The sequence below is a fragment of the Sinocyclocheilus anshuiensis genome, unplaced genomic scaffold (genome assembly GCF_001515605.1).
Source record: "Sinocyclocheilus anshuiensis isolate Anshui unplaced genomic scaffold, SAMN03320099.WGS_v1.1 scaffold694, whole genome shotgun sequence".
Taxonomy (NCBI): Eukaryota; Metazoa; Chordata; class Actinopteri; order Cypriniformes; family Cyprinidae; genus Sinocyclocheilus; species Sinocyclocheilus anshuiensis.
Genome location: NW_015542477.1, coordinates 333389 through 351563, shown reverse-complemented (window position 1 = coordinate 351563; position 18175 = coordinate 333389). Strand labels below are relative to the sequence as shown.

Here is an 18175-nt window from a genome sequence, read left to right as displayed (position 1 = left end):
ATAAATTGTAAATTGTTAAAGTAAGATACAATAATTGATTAAGGTAAATAAAATATAATATGGATTAAAATGAAAAAAAAAAGATAAAAAATTATTAAAATAAATACACGAATATCGAATACTTCTAACAGCAGGGTACTACAATTAGTAGAAAAAAGTAATAATATATAATAAGTAATAATAGTAATAATGAAGAAAATGTAATAGAAACTAAATATTTTCCAAATATTATTTTACACATTATTACCTATTTATAATTAGGGCTGGGTATCGTTCAAAAATTTTCGATTCTTATTTATTGTCTTATGTAGCATGATGCTACAGTTTGCATGAATGGTCACATAACACGCGCTTTCGGTCGTGTAGTATGAACGGACATCTGCATATGATCAGAACTCCACGCAGCTCCCGCGTTACTCTCCATTGGAAATGAATGACTGAATGACCGGTCTGTTGGTTGGAGATAGTGGAAAGCCAGCTTGAAACGCCAGTATGACGAGGATCGTTTTCATTTTAAAACATAAACGCACCAGTGTAAATGTAGCTTTACATCTAAGGTGGCTGGGATGCATTCGCATAATTAAGAGAGCAGACTGCTCCGTGCGCTTTCGAATCGCTCTCGCGGATGTCAAACAGTGATCGATCTGCACCGCACCTCTTCTAGTCGAACACACCGGCTAATGCTGCAGGCTTATTGGCTCACTGACACTGATGAGATTAACCCCTTAGGTATCGAAATTTGGTACCGAACGATGAGACGTTTTTCGATACTCGATAGTATCGAGGCATTTCGGTCGGTGCCTAAAAAGTATCGAACTCGATTATTTTTGCTCAGTATAAATTGGGTCTTTATATGGTACATGAAAAATATATACCTGCCTTTTAAATTTTAGAATGCAGGTCCCTCGTTCATATTTGGGAGTCATAAGTGGACATAAGTGGTCCGCAGGAACGCATGCGCAACCAAAATAAGAAATGCGCTGTGTAAATGAGTTCAGAGCGCGCGTTTGCGTACCGACATGGTTGACAGCTGTTAATGCACAATTACCATTTTAGATCGACAAACTGTACTGTATAAGATTTCTATTCAAACTGAAAGCATAAATCTAGGCTAACTTTTTCAAGCAGAATGCAAAACTGTGACATTTCATTCACTGACGCTCTACTACAATTGGCAGCGCTAAACCCGGAAGCGCATATACTTACTTGTCGGCAACCCGCCAAAATAAAAGCTTGCTGATTTTAAGTTTGAAATTGAAAAATTAAAATAAATCAAATTAAAAATAATAATTAAGGTTCAAATTAAAATAATAATAATAATGAAAATGTAAAAAATATATTAGCATTTTATTTTTAAGTTTACTATAAAATAATTGTATTTGTATTTAATACTTCCTTTTTATTTTAAAATAAAATAGTTGTATCATACTTTATTTAGTTTATTATTTTATTTAAAAAAAAACTAAAAGTGCAATAATATTATCACTATTATTAATAAATGTTTTATAGTTATATTTGATGGGTCACACCATGTGCCGCCGTGTGAGGACCAAACCAAATCTCCAGGTTCTCATTTCAGAACCAGGCTGAAAAACTTATGTGCACCCCTGCCTATAGCAGCAGCTACTACTTGTAGCCAACCACTGGAGTTTGTGTTGCCTGCTAAAACATGCTTAGCATTTGCTAGGACCAGCACTGGGAGTCTTTGAACTGTCTGCTGATCAAAGCCAGAGGGGAGGCATTGCATACTGCATTCTGCGCACGCCACGGAGGCAGCCATCAGCGTCGGCGCCATCTTATCAAAGTGTCACCTGTCACCCACACAGGTTCTGGGAGGAGACAGGACATGTTCCATATTAAACTTATGTGAACTGCATAAATGAATTGTCCACTGGGGAAATTTTCAGCTGTTGTGGGGGATGTGCTATATACTCTCTGCCAGACTATAGATTGAACTGGGGTAGTGATGAGATATTGACAAAACAGCTAATAATCGATAATGAATACATAGGCAGAAATCCTGGGAGGGTTGGGGGGGACAAGACCCCCATCTGAGGGTTGTCCCCCTTAAAAATATGATTAAAAACCACGCTGTGTATTGTAAATAACAATGTTTTATACTTTAAATAATAGTGTAAGTAGTAAAACAACACAAACGGGGCAAAATGCGTTTTAAGTTTAGAAACATTTTGAGTCTCCCCCTCCCTTGCCTCAGTGATTTGGTCCAAATGCCTGCTTTCCTCTTTTACATCACCTACACATACACACAAGTCCAGTGAGAGAGAACAAAATCAATAATTGTGGAACTCCAGTAATTAAATAATTTAGGAGCTGAGACCTCTTTTAACACTTAGGAACCTTTATGAATCACTCTTATTCTTAAGTCTAGGAATAAGAGTAAAATTACGTCATTCTTAGAATTTTGACACACTTAGGACTAAAATTTTACTCTGAGCGGCTTTATACATATGGCCCCAGGTTTTGTTTTCTTTCTTCTTTGCCTGTTCTGGCATCAATTCTGTTGATGCGAGAGTGAAACCACCTTACCAGTCGCACCTGAAGTATTTATATTGACCACACATAAAACAGCTTGAAACAATAGATTTGTCAAATAAGCATGACTGATTGAGATTCAGTTTTGGTCAAATCCATCCTTACAGGGGGGACAGAGTTGTCCCCCTTAAAAATATGATTAAAAACCACGCTGTGTATTGTAAATAACAATGTTTTATACTTTAAATAATAGTGTAAGTAGTAAAACAACACAAACGGGGCAAAATGCGTTTTAAGTTTAGAAACATTTTGAGTCTCCCCCTCCCTTGCCTCAGTGATTTGGTCCAAATGCCTGCTTTCCTCTTTTACATCACCTACACATACACACAAGTCCAGTGAGAGAGAACAAAATCAATAATTGTGGAACTCCAGTAAGTAAGTCTGTCAAGGCTATTTTATTCACTTAAGCCCGGCTCACACTGTGCGATTTTGGCCACAATTTGGTCGTCTGAGACAAATTTAGGATTATTCCTAAAAGATTCCTATAATCCTAGGCTAAAATCTGTAGTCTTTGATCGTTAGTTTGACATGTTCACCGACAGCCGATTAATGACCGTTGCGATCAAATTTTACCTCCGACGAACTTCTGGCAGCGTCAGAATATTTGGCACACAGTCCTGCAGTGTGACATCTCCTACGACAAACGTCAAACTGTCTTCATTTTGAAAATCCAAAAGATTCTTATAATAGCCTAAAATCTGTAGTCTTTGATCGCTAGTTTGCCATGTTCAAGACAAGCCATGATCAGAATTAGTGCTAGAGATTTTTTCTAACCGCATAAACTCCGGCACTATTATCCTCCGCTCACAGAATTCATATGATACGCTGCTTTTGCTATGATAAACACCGGTTGTGCTGCTGTTTTCATGTGGGTGTGTAGTGCTGCTTGCACTATTCTGCATAAATACACCAGTATTGCTGCCATTCATATACTTTTAATGATAGCCAACATTACAGCTCCACGTGCAATGCAGCTAGCAGTCACTGAACGTGTATGGGTTGATAATGTAGATGTGACGGAGCCGACGAGACGAGAGAAGTGCGGATCCAAATGCGAAGCTTTATTCAAAGACATGGTCAGAAACAGGCAGGGTCGAACAGCAGCAAACAGATATGTAGAGGGCAAGACACAAGAGTATTCCTAGGGCAAGCGTGGGTCTTTGATCGGAGAACAAAATCCAGAGGGCTTGACAAGAGGGGTAATCCAATGACATGAGCAAAGTCCAGGCGAGGTGCAAACACAGTCCGAAACAGCAAGGCAAAGAGTTAATCCAAGATACACAGGCAAGAATCAGGTAACAGGCGAACACAAGACTAGACTAGAAACTATGAACTAGAAACTTGGGCATAAAACTGGCTCCGTAATGCCGCTATCACTAGGTGAGCAATAAACGCTAAACAATACTCGGCGACTTGAGCAGGTTCTGAGTTGATGGGAAATGCAGTCCAGGGTGATGTGTAACAGTCTGTGTGGTGTGAGAGTCAGTATAATGGGAGAGTGACCTCTGGTGGCAATCGGACGGAAGAGCCACGGGCCGGATTCATGACAGTAGAACTCCGGAGAAGTTCTTGCGCGCACCCGTTTTTTGGATTTTCACTGGTATTGGTACTGAATACTGAAATTTTGGTACCATGACAACACTAGTAGTAACCATGTTTTTTTTTGTTTTATTTGTGGTAAAACCATGATTAATATTTCTAAAGGTCAAATAGACTAAGCGTAACGGAGAAAGCCTATGAGAATAGTAATTATAATGGAATTTAAATGTAAGAAGTTCCTTATTACCTAGACAACTAATTGACACTAAAATGTTTCTGTGGTCAGAAGATCTGCAGAATGCTTTATATATATATATATATATGTATATATATATATATATATATATATATATATATATTCTCTGTGAAATCCAGGCTAAAGTCTCAAAATCTAATCATGAGATAACAAACATCAAAGTTTGATTTCAACATTAATTTCATAATTTTTGACATGGCCTTACTCAGTCAATATTAAAGATATCAAGGTTAAATGTTCACACAATGTTCTTTACCTTATGAAGAATGCTTTTATGTAGAAAACGGTAAATCACAAAAAAATTACTTTAGCTGGGTTTCCACAGTCAGGGCCACATATGTTTTAGTATAAATGTTGTTTTAGTATAATTGAGATACTATTCTAGTTTTTGTTATTATTTTAAATTAGATTTTTTTTTTATGTTCTGCTTTCATGTTAATTTTACTTAATGTTTTAGTAATTTTGTTTTTTGTTGTGTTCCTGTCATTTTTTGTTTTTAAATGTCTATATAGAATGTTTTTGTTATTTTTAAATGTCTATAGTTTTTTATTCATTTTTAAGTTTGAGATATGTTAGTACATCAAGTTAAACTAATTGAAAATGAGAAATGTTGCCTTGTTAAATACCTGATTTAAAATAAGTTATTTTATTTTAGTCAACTATAATAATAACCCTGTCATGCATTTATATTTTCTTTCAATTTGTTACCTTTTGAGAAGAACATGGTCCTTGATGTGAAATAAAGTATTAAGAGAATATTTTTTAAATCATAAAAATATGCAAAGCTCTGCCTCAACATAAAAGCATATAGATCCAAAGCCCATAACTTTCTTGTTAACTTATTATCACAAGGGCGAAATGCATGTAATGACACAAACATCATGATAGAAAATGGATTCATTAAAGTTGCGGTCTCCAAGGTGAATGGCAGAGGCTTTGGACATCCCTAAGGGACCATTTTCCAATGAATAGAAATAAAGCATTAAAGCATGCTCAAGTAACCATCACAGCGCCAACGCACACATACAAAAGTGTCTATATGCCACTCTGTCTGCTTTTTCATTCCACTCTAATGCCGCCTGATGTCTTAAAGACACTGTAAATCTATTCAGTTCCAATGGCTGACTCTTAATGTGCCAATTAAAGGAAAAGTGAAGCTAGATGGATTTGGTGTTTCCAGGATAATAAAAGATCAATGAGGGATCAGACTTCTTAGTCATAGTGGAAAAAGAGTAAATAAACATAGCAAAACCATAGATCTGATACTTCCACAAAAATGAACCGAGACTTGTTTGCTGCCGGACTCACTGTTATCAACTCTCCTTCATGTTAGTGCATCTGCCTCGTCTAGAAAAGCTTCAGGCTTCATTCTCATCTCCAGCCTCCCAATCCGACCCAGTCTGACCATCTGAAAGCAATCAGTTTTTCACAGACAAAATCTCCTCTCCTTTCTCCCTGTGTGGAGCTCTCGGTCCACGCTCTCCCCGAGGGACTATCTGAACATCACACGGTGTTATCCACAGCAGGACTTTCTGGCTTGGCTTTAAGTCCTGCTCATTCCATTTCAGCTTTCAAAAAGCCAAAACAAGCCACTGAGACCAGGTTTCACAGAAGCTCGTATCTACACTCTGATGAGCTTCATCTCACACACATTAACATTTCCATTTAATTATTCTTATCTTCATTCACAGTCTTTTCATTAAAGAGCCAATCTGTCACTTTCACTGTTGGAGGTTGGCTGTTTATTGGCGAGTTAATGGCCCATTATTTCCTGCTGAGACCTGTTTGTTGGCCGTCTATGAATAGAGTCTGATCTCAGGTGGATGTCCTCCAGACGGATCTTGCCGTTTTGCATTGTATTCGTATGATATGTAGTTCTAGTATCTGCAGCGTTACAAGTAATATGACATAACAATGTGTGTGGTACCAGATGCTCATGCATAATTCTGGAGATATACTCCACTGAAAGTCTTGGCCACATTTACGTCATGTTGACTTTGCACCCGACTGAGTTAAATTGGTTCTTGAGTGGCATATTCAGTAACAAAGTCTCATGTTTTGGCCATGATCATTTGCTGATGCAGGTGTGAACGGTCTGTTTTGATCTTCATGATTGTTTGATTTGCATGTGATCATTAAGAAGAGATGATGTTGATTAACCGTGTGCAGTTTTGAGAATAAGCTTCACTGCCAGCAAGGGACGGGATTTAAAAATGGCATGTTAAAGGTCAAACGCGGTGTTGGCCAATTAGTCTGAATTTCTTAAGTGGCTAAATCTGCATGATTTGCCATTTCAGATTTTCTAAATGTTATGGGATCGCTAAATAACCTGCTGAAACCTGTAAGCGAATGACATCACATATTGCTATTGGCATTTAGATGCACCATCTCATACTAGGTTAAACAGCCATTGTAATCTGCTGTATGTTTTTCTTATGAATTATTAAGATCCATAAAATGGTTGGTTTAATTTCTTACGTGCTCGTTAGCAATAGACAAGCCACTGTCTTTTATGTTCTTAATAATAAATTGCAACATTAACAAAAACGCTCACTGTTTTTATTAGTTAGATACAGAAACAATTTTGAGCACTCTTTGTTCTTTTGCTTGTAATTGATTTCTTTGTTCTTCATTTTATTACAGACTGTACTGACAATGTTTGCTTAAGTGAAAAATACTCAAAGGCTACCTGACTTTTCGAATGGGCTGTTATTTAATAAAGAGCAGCAAGACCTCTGCCTCTGCCTGTTGTTGCAATCCTAAATTGTCAACTTGTGTCAAACGTCAGTGTGGTCTGGACGGAGGAAAATTATTTAACAGAATATGAACTTTGTCAACTGTTTGACAAACAATATCATTCATGAACAGTGATCAGCAAAGAATAACCTTGAGAAAAGTAGTTTATTCTTCACATGTGGCTTAAGTTTTGTCTTAGATGAACAGCGAGGGCAACAATGTAATATGTCAAATAGATGTGTGCATTTACCTGTTTTAGCCAACTTGTTCCTTTCTTGCTGGGATGTGCATGAATGGGTCATTTCTGGCAGAGGTATTTATTTATTTATTTATTTTTGTGGACAGATGACTTTAAATATATTTTACAAAAGCTGGATTTTGGTTTTTCAGTATGCTTTAGCATTAACTTGGATTTTATTTGTATTTAGCATCAGTTTGGCACTATGTTTGTAACTACTTTTAAATTAGTGTGGAACTGAAGCATATCAATTTCCAGGGCACCAATTTTAATTTTATTTGTACATTTACCTAGACACTGTTTTTTTACATGTATTTCTAACTAAAGCTGGGTTCTGCTTTTTAAAAAATGCATTAACTTGGAATTGATTTGTATTCATCATTAGTTTGGCACTATTGTTTAACTGTTTTTGAATTAGTGTGGAGCTGGAACTTATCCATTACCTGGACACTAAGTTTATGTTTAAATTGCATATTTAGCTAAGCACTGTTTTTTTTATGTGTTTTTAAATAACTTATAAATATCAAAAGCTAGATTGATCTTTTTTCAGTTTGCCTTAGCATTCGCTTGGATCTGATTCAGTTTGTATTTAGCATTATCTTGGCACCAGTGCGTTGAACTGGATTTTAATGAGATTTATACGTTACTAGGGCATTGATTTTAACTTTATTAATTCATTAGCTTCATACTGGTTTTTAAATGTGTTTGACTTTATAAGCACCTCTTTAGACGTCTACTGTACTTGAAAGCACAGTTTTACTTAACGCTGTTTGTCTCTCTATTTTTATTGAAGGGGGCATCTTTGAGACGCGGGAGAATGAACCAGTCAGCATTGATGAACTCGCCTTTAAATTTGCAGTTACAAGTATCAACCGAAACAGAACCTTGATGCCAAACACCACATTGACCTACGATATCCAGAGAGTAAACCTCTTTGACAGTTTTGAAGCCTCCCGAAGGGGTATGACTCTATTTATATTTTGTATTTATTTTATGATTTTATTCTATAAAAATTGCCTAAATTGCCTACATTTTCTTGGTTTGTAGTTATTTATTAAACATAAATATTTTATTATTAATTGATTATCAATTAAATACAGTTGAAAAAGTCAATTCCTCTGATTTTGGACAGTCCAAAATAACTATTTTAAGGGGCAGATGTTAGCTACTTTGTTAATTTTATGTTTTGAACTATTTAATTCAACATATACAACAACAACAACAACAACAAACAAAAAAAAATATTTTTTTGTAAAAAAAAAATATTTTTTTGTACCTCTAATTAATTATACACCAACAATTACCATGGAAAATGCCATTATGATCTAATGTAATAAAAACTTAGCAGAACTAACAAGGCTAGACTATTGTTTTTATTATATGCATGCTTTGTTCTATGCTTTTCTCTTCTCTTTTTTTCATACCACCACATATTTTTTCATGTCAAATGTTTTTCTTCTCCTGTCTGTTCATTCTCTCCATTTTTCTTCTCTCAGTATGCGACCAGCTGGCCCTGGGGGTCGCAGCGGTCTTCGGCCCCTCTCACAGCTCCTCGGTCAGTGCCGTCCAATCCATTTGCAATGCCCTAGAGGTGCCGCACATCCAGACGCGCTGGAAACACCCGTCTGTGAACAATAAGGACAATTTTTACATTAACCTCTACCCTGAGTACACCTCCATAAGCAGGGCTATCCTGGACATTGTCATTTTCTACAAATGGAAGTCTGTTACTGTGGTTTACGAGGACAGCACAGGTGAGTGACTGTTATGCTTTAGAAAAGGGATTTTTGAAGGGCAGCTCAATGTGCTTTTTTGAGGTTTTGTTGAGAGGCTTTTTGAAGAGGGATCTTCATACCTTTGAGCTTTAAAATGGGACACTGCAGGCCACAACATTTATACTGAAATCCTCTTTTCTGATGTCCACATATATTTACATTCTATTATATTTGAAACAAGTGGGAATTCAAACTGAACTCAACAGTAACTCCAGCATTGTTTATGGCATCATAAGTTTTGGATGCCGGTTCTCAAACATGGGCTTGCTGGACATGCTGGTCAAGATTTGTTGGTAAACAGCATAGACCAATATTAAACCAGCATAAACCAGTTTGGATATGCATGGTGGTCTAAGCTTGTGTTTTCAGCAGGGATCCCCTCATGCATTTGATATATTTTTTCTGTCAACTTGCATTTTCTGTTCTGGCAATGTTTGATATAGGACAGTTCTGTAACTGGTTTGCTAGCAGCAAATTTATAGACGAGACATTGCACACAGTCAGCCCGTAAATGTGTAAATGTTGGTTCCCTTTCAGTCGGTCACTCCGAGTCACGTCGGTGACCGACGAATTGGGATATCGCTTCGATAGACCAATCTACTTCGAGTGTAAACTAAACGAGCCAATGCACATTGGCATGCAATTATTGCATCCAGCTGCCGCTGATCACAGCGTGAGTATAATAAGGCAGCAGGTGCAATGCATACCAGCTTTTCGCTTCGGAGCCGAGGGGTGCATCCGTCCCCGAGATTGGTTTGCAGCGATCGACCTGAAGGATGCGTACTTTCATGTGTCGATCCTTCCGAGCCACAGACCATTTCTGCGGTTTGCGTTCGAAGGACGGGCATATCAGGACAAGGTCCTGCCCTTCGGGCTGTGCCTGTCTCCCCGTGTCTTTACGAAAGTCACAGAGGCAGCTCTTGTTCCCCTCAGAGAGCGGGGTGTTCACGTTCTCAACTATCTAGACGATTGGCTTACCAGCTGATTTGGAGACGTTTCGGAGCCGTTCAGGTAGACCTGTTTGCTTCTCCAGAAACCTCTCACTGCCAGTTGTTCTACTCCCTGACCAAGGGAACACTCGGCACAGACGCACTGGCACACAGCTGGCCGCAGGGCCTACGCAAGTATGTGTTTCCCCCAGTGAGCCTTCTCGCACTTTAGATTTACTTCTAATCACAGGAGCGGCTTTACTGACGAGATGCGCATGAAAATCGCATTCGATTTTTTGCACAGCCCTAATATGTAAATGAGGATTTTGAGCAGTTGCGATTGGCTCATTTTACTGTGCTTTAATTAGCAGATAATATACCAATTATATGGTATAATTTCAATACCATATTTCATTTTCTATATTTTATGACTTTGTGACCTTTTCTAAACCAAAATGGTTTTGAAAACAATGAAATATTGACTGAATATATTGAATATTCTCTCACGTTGTTATTACAGCCGCTTATTTCACTGGCTGTGGCTCATATTCAAGAAATGTTGTGATTGTGACAGCTATTCAGATTATTTATTATTATTTTTTTCTCTCAACGAGATGATAAAATATGTCCATTTCTCACACTCTATCATAAGAATCAAACAATAGAAATATATAAATAACCTTAACATGAGTTAAGTGTGACACTGTCTGCATTTTAATAAATTGTGTCTGGTCAGTGTGTGCACACGAAGCGGGATAATATAATATTAACCAATAAAATGTCATTGTATATGATCCACAAAACCAAGTCAGTCATTGCATTATGTCCAACTAGACAATCTATTAAATGTTGTTAATGCTGTTTTATGATTGAAAATCTGAAAATTTGGCTTGTGTCACATCCTGATCCAAATCCCCCTCTCCTGTCAATTAAAAAAAACAGCAAAAAGACAACACAATGTATCAAAATAATCATATTATATGCAAATTCTGCATTATGCTGTAGTTTACTAACACACTTCCAGAGATCCCCTGATGGCAGCAAACTAATTTGGAGAGCAAATCAAAAGCAGACAAACAAATCTAGAGTTTATTAACACAAACAAACAAAAACAAATAACCGCAAGGCAAAACAAATGGAAAATTGCCCTGCAAATACTTCTATTTCTACAGCCTAAAATGAGCATGGTGGCACTGTAGCCAGTGTCTTTGCAGAAATTGCATGCAACAGATAAAATTTGTGTCAGATTGACCAGTTTCAAAAAGATTAGTGTGTCTGATTCATAGCCAGTGACTTGGATCGAAATCATTAGGGGAGCTCAGGGAACAGATGCCAGCGCAAATATACCCTAGTATTTACACATCACACCGTCTCTGCTGTAGTGTGATTTGTCTTGAATTCCTGGGAGCCATCTGTTTGAAAACACTAATTTCACACTACTTTCGGTGTGTTTATGTCTAGAAATCTCATACTTTGATAGCATGATTTATGATCTTATCATTGCATGGAAGTACGTCATTATATGGCCAAGACTAAATCAAGGCAAATAACTGTAGCCTGTGACTAAAAGGGGTTTCATACCTCTTTTTTTCTGAGCATCAAAGCAGTTTTGTTGCTCAAATCTGTGTTTTGGTTGTTATTGGGCTTTATTATGACCGACATATTTCTTTAAGCATGTCATTTACATGGAACTTGTGTAGTAGTGCTGCCTTTATAAGAAATTCATGTCCCTAATATTGGTCTGCCACTACTTTTATTGAATTTCTCTTTGATCTTGCATAGGATATTTTCTTCAAAATATTAAATTCTGTAATCCAATTTCGATCCCTTTGAGTTTCGGTAGAGATTAATATTTAAAGCTAGTTTAAGAATGTACCAAACAGCCAGGGTGTAAATACAAAGCCATGATGATTTAATAATAAATTATGAAATTGATCAATTAAATCAGGTAGCTTAGATGGTCTGATCAGATCCTGCACCAGAAAACCATTTTAATTGATGTGCACATTCAATATAATCATACTGCATGACCTAGAAGTGTGGTTTATAACACAATAAAATTGAGAATATAAAGGGAACAATATAGAATAATAAAAACAAGGAAACAGGAGCAATGAAGAAGCTTTTGATTTCAGCCTTGTGACTCCCAGGGGCCCCTACATGTACTGGAGCCCAATATGTAATTGATAGCCCCATATCAGAGTCTCATTCCATAAGCATAGGGACCCCGAATCTGAGCTTGTTTGATTATTAATGTCCTAAAGTAATTGATGAGTTCATAAGGAGGTCATTTGAGTCCGAATCAATATTCATTCACAAAGTTATCATGTTTTAATGTACAAGCATTACACTTGATTGAATGATCTGCAAGATAGACTGTTTAGTAGTGTTTTTGTGAATCTGTCGCAGTGTTGTTATTGTTAAATAAAGTAAAACTAATAACTGAAGCAAAGCTGAAATAAAATCAAATATAAATAATAGATTAAAAACTTGAACTTGAAGCAGTGGGAGCTGGGCAGATAGCTGCAGAAATTTTAGAAATGTTGTTTTGGCACAAAAACTGAAATAAAATTTCAAAAAGTTGAAATAAAAAGTTAAGCAGTACACTATAAAAGTGATTTTTCAGTTGTAAATAAAACAAATTATTGGTGTACATTTTACAAGATAATCCTATTTCTACTTCAAAATTTCACATTTGATTTAATATGTTACTTGCATTTTTTATTAATTTACTAGCAATTTCTGAGTGAAAATTGTTTCTACATTTTTTCAGTGTTAAATTACTAAAACTGAAACAAAAAGTAAAGCTAATTAAAAATATTTAAAAATGAATACAAATATCAAAAGCACATAACTATTACTAAAAAATTACTAATTTTAATATATTTAATAAAACAATAAAAATGTAAATAAAAACTATAAACGCTATTTCAAAATATTAATAAATACTATAATAGTATGTAAATAATACAAAAATAACACTCATCTTAAACCTCTCAAAGTTTGATATAAATCAAATCAAAGTTTAAACAGTCAAAAACTAGTACAAAAGGGACTGGGTGCATATGGAACAACTGCAGTTTCTGTACTGTGCAGATGTCGTTAAATGTGGCTTATAGTTGAGATTGTGTGTTTGTGGAAGCCATTGCATCACACTGCCTTGTGGACGTTTGTACCCCAGAGACCTGTGGACTTTTGATCCGGCCTAGGAGAACCCATTAGGCTTTCACCATGTTACATTTTAAAAGGATATTTCTGGATTTCTCTATCCTTTACTATTATTCTCAAATCTGTTGAAATAATAAGAAAGATTTAGAGCAGTATGCAATTATACTTTAGTGAAAGTATCATATTATCTAATAACACTGACTGACTCACAGTCATTTAGCCTTTAGATAACATTTTGACCTGCTACTATTTAATGCATTACTTTTTGCCACTATAGACTGAGTGTTTTGATTAAAGAGAAGCCGAAAAAAGCATCTGATTGTTATGTTTCAACAGAATAGATGAGTCCCAATTTACGGTCCCCGTAAACATCTGCTATCACACTGGGGAAATCAAAAGTGTAATTACTGCAGCTCGTGATAAGTTTGTTTCTCTTCCATTGCCCCCCACCTTCGATCATTCTTTTGTGTTCTCTTGTTTCAAGGATTGATGCGTATGCAGGAACTGATCAAAGCTCCGTCCAAAAACAACCTGAAGATTCGTATCCGCCAACTGGCATCGGGAGGAGCCGACAGTCGCCCCCTGCTGAAGGAAATGAAGAAAGAAAAAGAGTTTTACATCATCTTCGACTGCTCCTACCAAGTAGCCGCCGAGCTTCTCAAACAGGTGCGGCACTATTTCTGTAGATTCTCACTCTGAACTTTCTTTGAACTCGCAAAGTACGTCACACAGATTGAAATGGATTGAAAATGAGAGAGAAGTGCTCTTGCATTCTGTGGCGCAGCAGGATTTCAGAGCTCTACTTTAAAGCAGAAAGATGTAATACAGTTTTTGCCATGCTGCCTTCATTCCTGAATACTGCTGAAACTGTCTTATTTCACACTCAACCTTTCGAATCCTTCCCAAAAAATGTTTTATGTTTCTCCCCCACAGCTGATGTCGATGGGTATGATGACGGAGTACTACCATTTCTTCTTCACTACTTTGGTGAGTCTGAAAAGCGGACTGCTTGCTATTAATAAGAGCGCTTTTCATAACATTAGATGATGAACAGGGTGAGTGATTTTCTGCTGTTTTTTATAATTGTTGCTTGTCAGACTGTATGATTGGACCCTATTGACATTTTGTGACATGAAACCTTTGTGCACCCTGGGCGACATCAACTGTCTTTCATGTCAGACTGTAGAACTGTTCATCCTAATTTATGTTTGGCAGTGTTCACAGGGCTTTAAATGTCATATTCTGACATTCTCATTGACACATGAAATTGTGAAATTGTACCACACAATCCAAAGCATTTGTTGGAAAAGATTAAAAAAATTAAAAAAAACACTTAAGATTGTCTTGTGGCTAAACAAAAGAGGGAATTTATGGCAGGGTTGTGCAAATTTCAGAACTGATTTCAAATGAATTTGAAATTCGTTAACAAACAGAATGCAGTTTGAATTTAAATTCAGTGAAGTAGAATGAAATTAACTAAGATTCAGAGCAAATTTGCAATAAGTCTAATTTTTAACTAAAGAAAAAGAAAGGTTTGTCAAGACAAACTTTGAATTATGCCATGACAACCTTATTAGAAAATAACAAGAGGTTAAAAAAAGGCAAGCAGATACACTACTGTTCAAAATTAATACTTTTATTCATCAAGGACCCATTAAATTGACCAGAAGTGACTTTTTAAAAAATATTTGTATTTAAAATAAATGCTCTATTCATAAAAGAGTACTGAAAAAAAATCAGTTTTCACAAAATATTAAGCAGCACAATTATTTACAGCATTGATAATATAAGAACTGATTAATGAGCGCCAAATCAGCATGTTAGAACAATTTCTGAAGGATCATGTAACAGTGAAGACTGTAGTAATGACTGCTAAAATTGAGCTTTGCCATCACAGGGATAAATTGCATTTTAACATATATTATAATCAAATACATGAAAAGGCTTTGTCGACCCCAAACTTTACTACAGTAGTGTAGATTTATTAGAGATGTCACCTATAGAATTTTGTACTATGTGTACAGTATACAAATGTATAGACAATGGACACTTTATTTCCTAAAATGCATTACCTGATTCAGTAAATTCTACTTTCTGTAATTCAAAGTCCAGTTCAACTTCCAGTGTATTGTGGCCAGTTTGATTAAAAATTCCAACATATGAATTAAAATGGAGCCAATTGTTGCATTTTTGTACAACCGTGATTTGTGTTCTCCTAACAAGGGCTTAGGGCTCCTTTTCATCTCTTACAGCAATGGAAAAACATGGCATGGAGAGTCTATATCTTGTGCAAAGTTTGCACAGCTCTCAAGGCTAAATCTGGACAAACTCTCGTTGCCTTGCAGGATATGTTTGCTTTGGATCTTGAGCCGTATTGCTATAGTGGAGTCAACATGACAGCCTTCCGCCTCCTGAATCTAGATGATCCGTATGTGGCTTCCGTGATCCAGAAGTGGTCCATGGAACGCCAGCTGGCACCACCCAAACCTGAGAGTGGACTGATGAGCGGCATTATGACTGTGAGGATCAGTCTGCTCTCATATATTTCTGTTCATATCTAGTTCGTTTTTTTTTAAACTGAAGTGACACCCTTTAATTTTCAGGATGGATTCTAAGATTCACAAAAATTGAAAATAGAAAAGTGTGTTACAGACAGTATTTGATCTGCTTCTGTAAGATATTGCATGAACAGGACAATTTGTAGTCACATCTGTTACGGTTGTTGATTGCAAACATTACTGTGTGAACACACAGTAAAATGAGCCAATCGCAACTGCTCAAAATCCTCATTTACATATTAGGGCTGTGCAAAAAATCGAATGTGATTTTCATGTGCATCTCGTTAGTAAAGCCGCTCCTGTGATTAGAAGTAAATCTCCAGCACGTGCGTTCAGATGAAGTGGCATTTACTACACAGAGCCGTAGTTCACTGACAAGCTACATAAAATCGCAGGCGATTCATTGCCGATTTTGAACGCGATTTTGTGTAGCTTGTCAGTGAACTACCAGAACTAGAACAGGAGCCTAACTTCTCCCTTTAAGCCCTTCCTTCACAGTTAGAATAACCGGGATTAAGTCTCACCGATGTTGACTAATCTGCTCGTCCTCCAGAAGGCAGTGTAGATACTGCTAGCACACTCAGCCTCATTATACATGCATGAAGGGCTTAAAACAGAAAGCATCGGGAGATTTATTCAAATCTATTTTTACCATCCAGGTCACATTTTAGCACGGAATAACACCCAGAAAAACATAAGGTGCGTGCGGCAGGGGGCGGGGGAGGGGCTCTCTTACTGTGATCAGATGGAAAGAATATTAAACTTAAATACCATTATGTAATATCCAGTATTGTGCAAATGGTAAACAAAAAACACCTTCTGCCAGTATATTAATGCATAATGAAGTTTGATTATATTTAGAGCATGTTTCCTGTGTAAATCCTTCTCTCCTTCCACAGACCGAGGCTGCGCTCATGTATGACGCAGTGTTCATGGTTGCCGTTGCGTCTCAGCGGGCCACGCAGATGACAGTGAGCTCCCTGCAGTGCCACAGACACAAGCCCTGGAGGTACGGCCCGCGCTTCATGAACTTGTTTAAAGAGGTGAGAATATTGTACTTTATGTAGCAAAACACATTCGACTGATTTGAATTGTAAACTTCAATTTGATTGTAAGTGAAAAATTGTAGACACTTTACTTGTAAAATATCTCCAACTTGACAAGTTTAGTGTTTTCAGTGAATTACATTTATTACAATTCGAGAGATACTCCACCCAAAAATGAAAAAAAATAATAATAATAAAATTATGACAGAATTGTCATTTTTTTTGGTGGACTGTCCTAATTGTAAACTTAAAACGGTAACACTTTAGCTTAGGGACCAATTCTCACTATTCACTAACATGCATATTGGCTGCTTATAAGTACTTATAAAGCACATATTAATGCCTTATTCTGCATGACCATATTTTAGATCCCTTAATCCTACCTCATACATATATTTATCAACTACCTTACTATAAAGTGTGATGTGTATTTCTTGTATCAACCATAAAAACAAACCATACAGAGCAGTGAAAATAGTGTCTTGCAGGAGACGATCACTTGAGCTCCAGTGTCTTCAATCCTGTTGGTAGTCTCTGCATTACATAAAATTAAACCTTTCGTCAAATCAATTGACATGTCCACATTGTATCTGCAACAGTTGTAGTCACTCATGTCGAAAATTAGGTAGTTTGATAGATCTCCTGTATGATGTGAATCATGCTGTATGTGTGAATGATGCTTGACATGTTGTGGAATATTTATCAGACAGCCTTTTTGAACTCTTTTGGACTTTACACAACCTTTTTTCAGATTTTTGACCCGTAGGTTACATAAAAATGTATTTGAAGATGAAAAACATGTTTTTCAGGGCAGAGGTGCCTGAAAATGGATACTGGTACCTCTGCGTTTTGATCTTTTTTAAGTCCCAGATCACTGCTGAATGCTCTCACCGCCTTTGAACCGAAAGGTCATAACAGTCCTCCTTCATGTCTGAGTGTGGGGTGTGTGCATGGCCGGACTTACCATTGGGCTTGAATGGGCTGCAGCCCAGGGGCCCCGCCTTAACCCATTTACATTTGTTCAGTTATGTGCCAGTCAGAAATTATTAGCCGCATTTCAACAGCGCGCACGGGCCATCCGGGGCTAACAACTTCCAGCTTCCAACTACGACATTCGAAGCCATAATCAAACAGCATAAACCGAATCGCCGATTAATTTGTGATCACATGGCTACTTTAAACGGTTCCATTAAGACTTTAGCCCAAAAGAGCGCACATTTACAAAGATAATGATAAATTCTCACATGTTCACGCCTCACTTCTTTACAGAGGATGATTCTATATTACAGGTGCATCTCAATAAATTAGAATGTCGTGGAAAAGTTCATTTATTTCAGTAATTCAACTCAAATTGTGAAACTCGTGTATTAAATAAAC

At 36.8% G+C, this 18175-nt stretch overlaps 1 protein-coding gene across 2 annotated transcripts in view; it reads left to right on the top strand.

Moving 5' to 3' along the window:
• The window catches only part of LOC107693913 (glutamate receptor ionotropic, kainate 1-like), a 65615-nt gene that overhangs the window by 13263 nt on the left and 34177 nt on the right, over nt 1–18175 (top strand). For both annotated transcript variants that reach the window (XM_016493456.1, XM_016493455.1), the window contains 6 exons: nt 8116–8283; nt 8819–9076; nt 13679–13860; nt 14128–14181; nt 15540–15713; nt 16652–16795. In XM_016493456.1, coding sequence (XP_016348942.1) covers nt 8116–8283; nt 8819–9076; nt 13679–13860; nt 14128–14181; nt 15540–15713; nt 16652–16795 — 980 coding nt within the window. The remainder of the gene's footprint in view (nt 1–8115; nt 8284–8818; nt 9077–13678; nt 13861–14127; nt 14182–15539; nt 15714–16651; nt 16796–18175) is intronic.